The sequence below is a fragment of the Primulina eburnea genome, chromosome 13 (assembly GCF_022965805.1).
Source record: "Primulina eburnea isolate SZY01 chromosome 13, ASM2296580v1, whole genome shotgun sequence".
Taxonomy (NCBI): Eukaryota; Viridiplantae; Streptophyta; class Magnoliopsida; order Lamiales; family Gesneriaceae; genus Primulina; species Primulina eburnea.
In genome coordinates this window covers 20,877,023-20,878,989 of record NC_133113.1, presented here as the reverse complement: position 1 = coordinate 20,878,989, position 1,967 = coordinate 20,877,023, and the positions used below count along the sequence as shown (strand labels likewise).

Below are 1,967 nucleotides of genomic sequence, written 5' to 3'. Positions count from 1 at the left end.
AACATTAAAAATCTTGATTTCATTTCCCTATTCTTTCAGATTTTGTTTGATTCTTTTTATATATATTAAAAAAGATGATGCTTTCTAGTAAATTTTCGGGAGGCTTGATCTTGTTTCTTACAATTATATCAACAATGGCTACAATTTCGTTGGCTTCTCTAAAAGTGGGTTACTACAAGCACAGTTGCCCGTCTGCTGAAGCCATTATAAGGAAACAAGTTAACAGAGCTCTGGCAAGGAACCCTGGACTCGGTGCTGGCATCATCAGAATGCATTTTCATGATTGTTTCGTAAGGGTATGTTTATATCCATTTCAGGTGTTTTTTTTTTAAAAAAAATTTGTTCTCTACGTAAATTGAGTAGTGGAGCTAAAATTTAAATGCCCTTTTGTTTTATAGGGTTGTGATGCATCGGTTCTTCTGGATTCCACACCTGGTCGTCGTTCGGAGAAAGAACACCCGGCCAACAACCCGAGCTTGCGTGGTTTCGAAGTGATTGACGCAGCCAAGGCTGCTCTCGAATCAGCCTGCCCACGAAAAGTCTCATGTGCTGATATACTAGCATTTGCGGCTCGTGACAGCGCCTACAAGCTCGGTGGCATAAACTACGCGGTCCCATCCGGTCGTCTCGACGGGCGAGTATCCATAGAAGACGAAGTTACTCAAAACCTTCCTCCCCCATTTTTCAACGCAGAACAACTCGTTCAAAACTTTGCACGGAAAGGGTTGTCGGCAGACGAAATGGTGACCCTTTCCGGGGCACACTCCATCGGAATATCCCATTGCTCTTCTTTCTCGAACCGAATCTACAACTTCAATTCCACTCATCCGATTGATCCTTCCATGGACCCAAAATTTGCTAGGGAACTGAGAAAGAGGTGTCCTGCGCCTTCATCCAATGCTAGAACCGATCCAACCGTGCCTCTAGACTTCCTTTCTCCCAACAATTTGGATAACAAGTACTATTTACTTTTAAAGAACAAACGTGGGTTGTTGACTTCAGATCAGACACTTGCCACTAGCCCTTCCACTGCTTGGATGGTGACGAACAACGCAAAAAATGGAGCTTCGTGGGCCAACAAGTACGCAAAGGCCACGATAAAAATGGGTTTCATTGAGGTTCTTACCGGAAATCAGGGTGAGATTAGAAGAAATTGCAGGATTGTGAATTAAGTACTATCAATTTTTTGTGTTGTTTTAATGTTTTTTCTTCAAATCTTTGATTGTTAATGCAACTGTAACTAATTTTTATCTTTTAAATTTACTTTGTTGTAATTTTAATTGTGAGTTTAATTTATTAATCGTGAGTTGCTTCTTTAATTGTTATCAAATTTTATTGTTTGAGCAAACAAATATAAAATAAAGCAATAGTACAAACACTTTTATTGTTCCTTTGTCATTCTTATTTTTCTCAGCCTAGATAAAGATCTCAATCACACAAGCACAGCTTCATTTTTTAATTTTAAAATGGCAAAGTGTTGTTAGAACTTCGTAAACTACGTAATTAATGTTGGGCACGGTCTTGGCAACCACCATTCTATCAACTTCAGAAACCCAAAACTCACGCCCCTCCCTAGAATAACACAAGGACTCTTCCTCCATCATCCTACACGATCACACACATAATTTTCAAGCATCACGTGAAGTTTGAAGGGAAAATTCAGCAAGGTCCTCCGCGCGTCGACGTACTCGCATCACAAATCGTTTTCGTGGGTAATATAAGCAAAGACATGCCTTGATCTTCTTCCAAACATCTTTCACACCATATTATGTATATTTAATTATCCTTGCATGAAAAATATGTTGCACTACTTATATTTTCGTTTTTATGACTAAATATGCATAAAAGTAGAGTTTTCTTTTTTTTAAAACTCTTCCTAATGATGCACAAAGAGGCTGTCATTGTAGGGATACTTGAAGGGATGTTTTTTCACATGTTTAAGGGTCCCTAGATGCATAGGTAAGGGC

The 1,967-nt window shown here is 39.0% G+C and overlaps 1 protein-coding gene across 1 annotated transcript; it reads left to right on the top strand.

Annotated features, from left to right (window-relative positions):
* On the top strand, positions 1-1,390 carry LOC140809737 (peroxidase 5-like). The gene is made up of 2 exons (XM_073167452.1): positions 1-296; positions 399-1,390. Exons 1-2 carry the CDS (start codon positions 75-77, stop codon positions 1,170-1,172), a joined length of 996 nt encoding a protein of 331 aa, XP_073023553.1. The 5' UTR covers positions 1-74; the 3' UTR covers positions 1,173-1,390.
* Positions 1,391-1,967: the final 577 nt, after the last annotated feature.

What these genes read in the sequence shown, in the direction of transcription:
- LOC140809737 (XM_073167452.1), top strand. Translation starts at nt 75, where the DNA reads ATGATGCTTTCTAGTAAATTTTCGGGAGGCTTGATCTTGTTTCTTACA. An exon ending in TTCATGATTGTTTCGTAAGG is followed by an intron (nt 297 to 398) that starts GTATGTTTATAT and finishes TTTGTTTTATAG; the next exon opens with GGTTGTGATGCATCGGTTCT.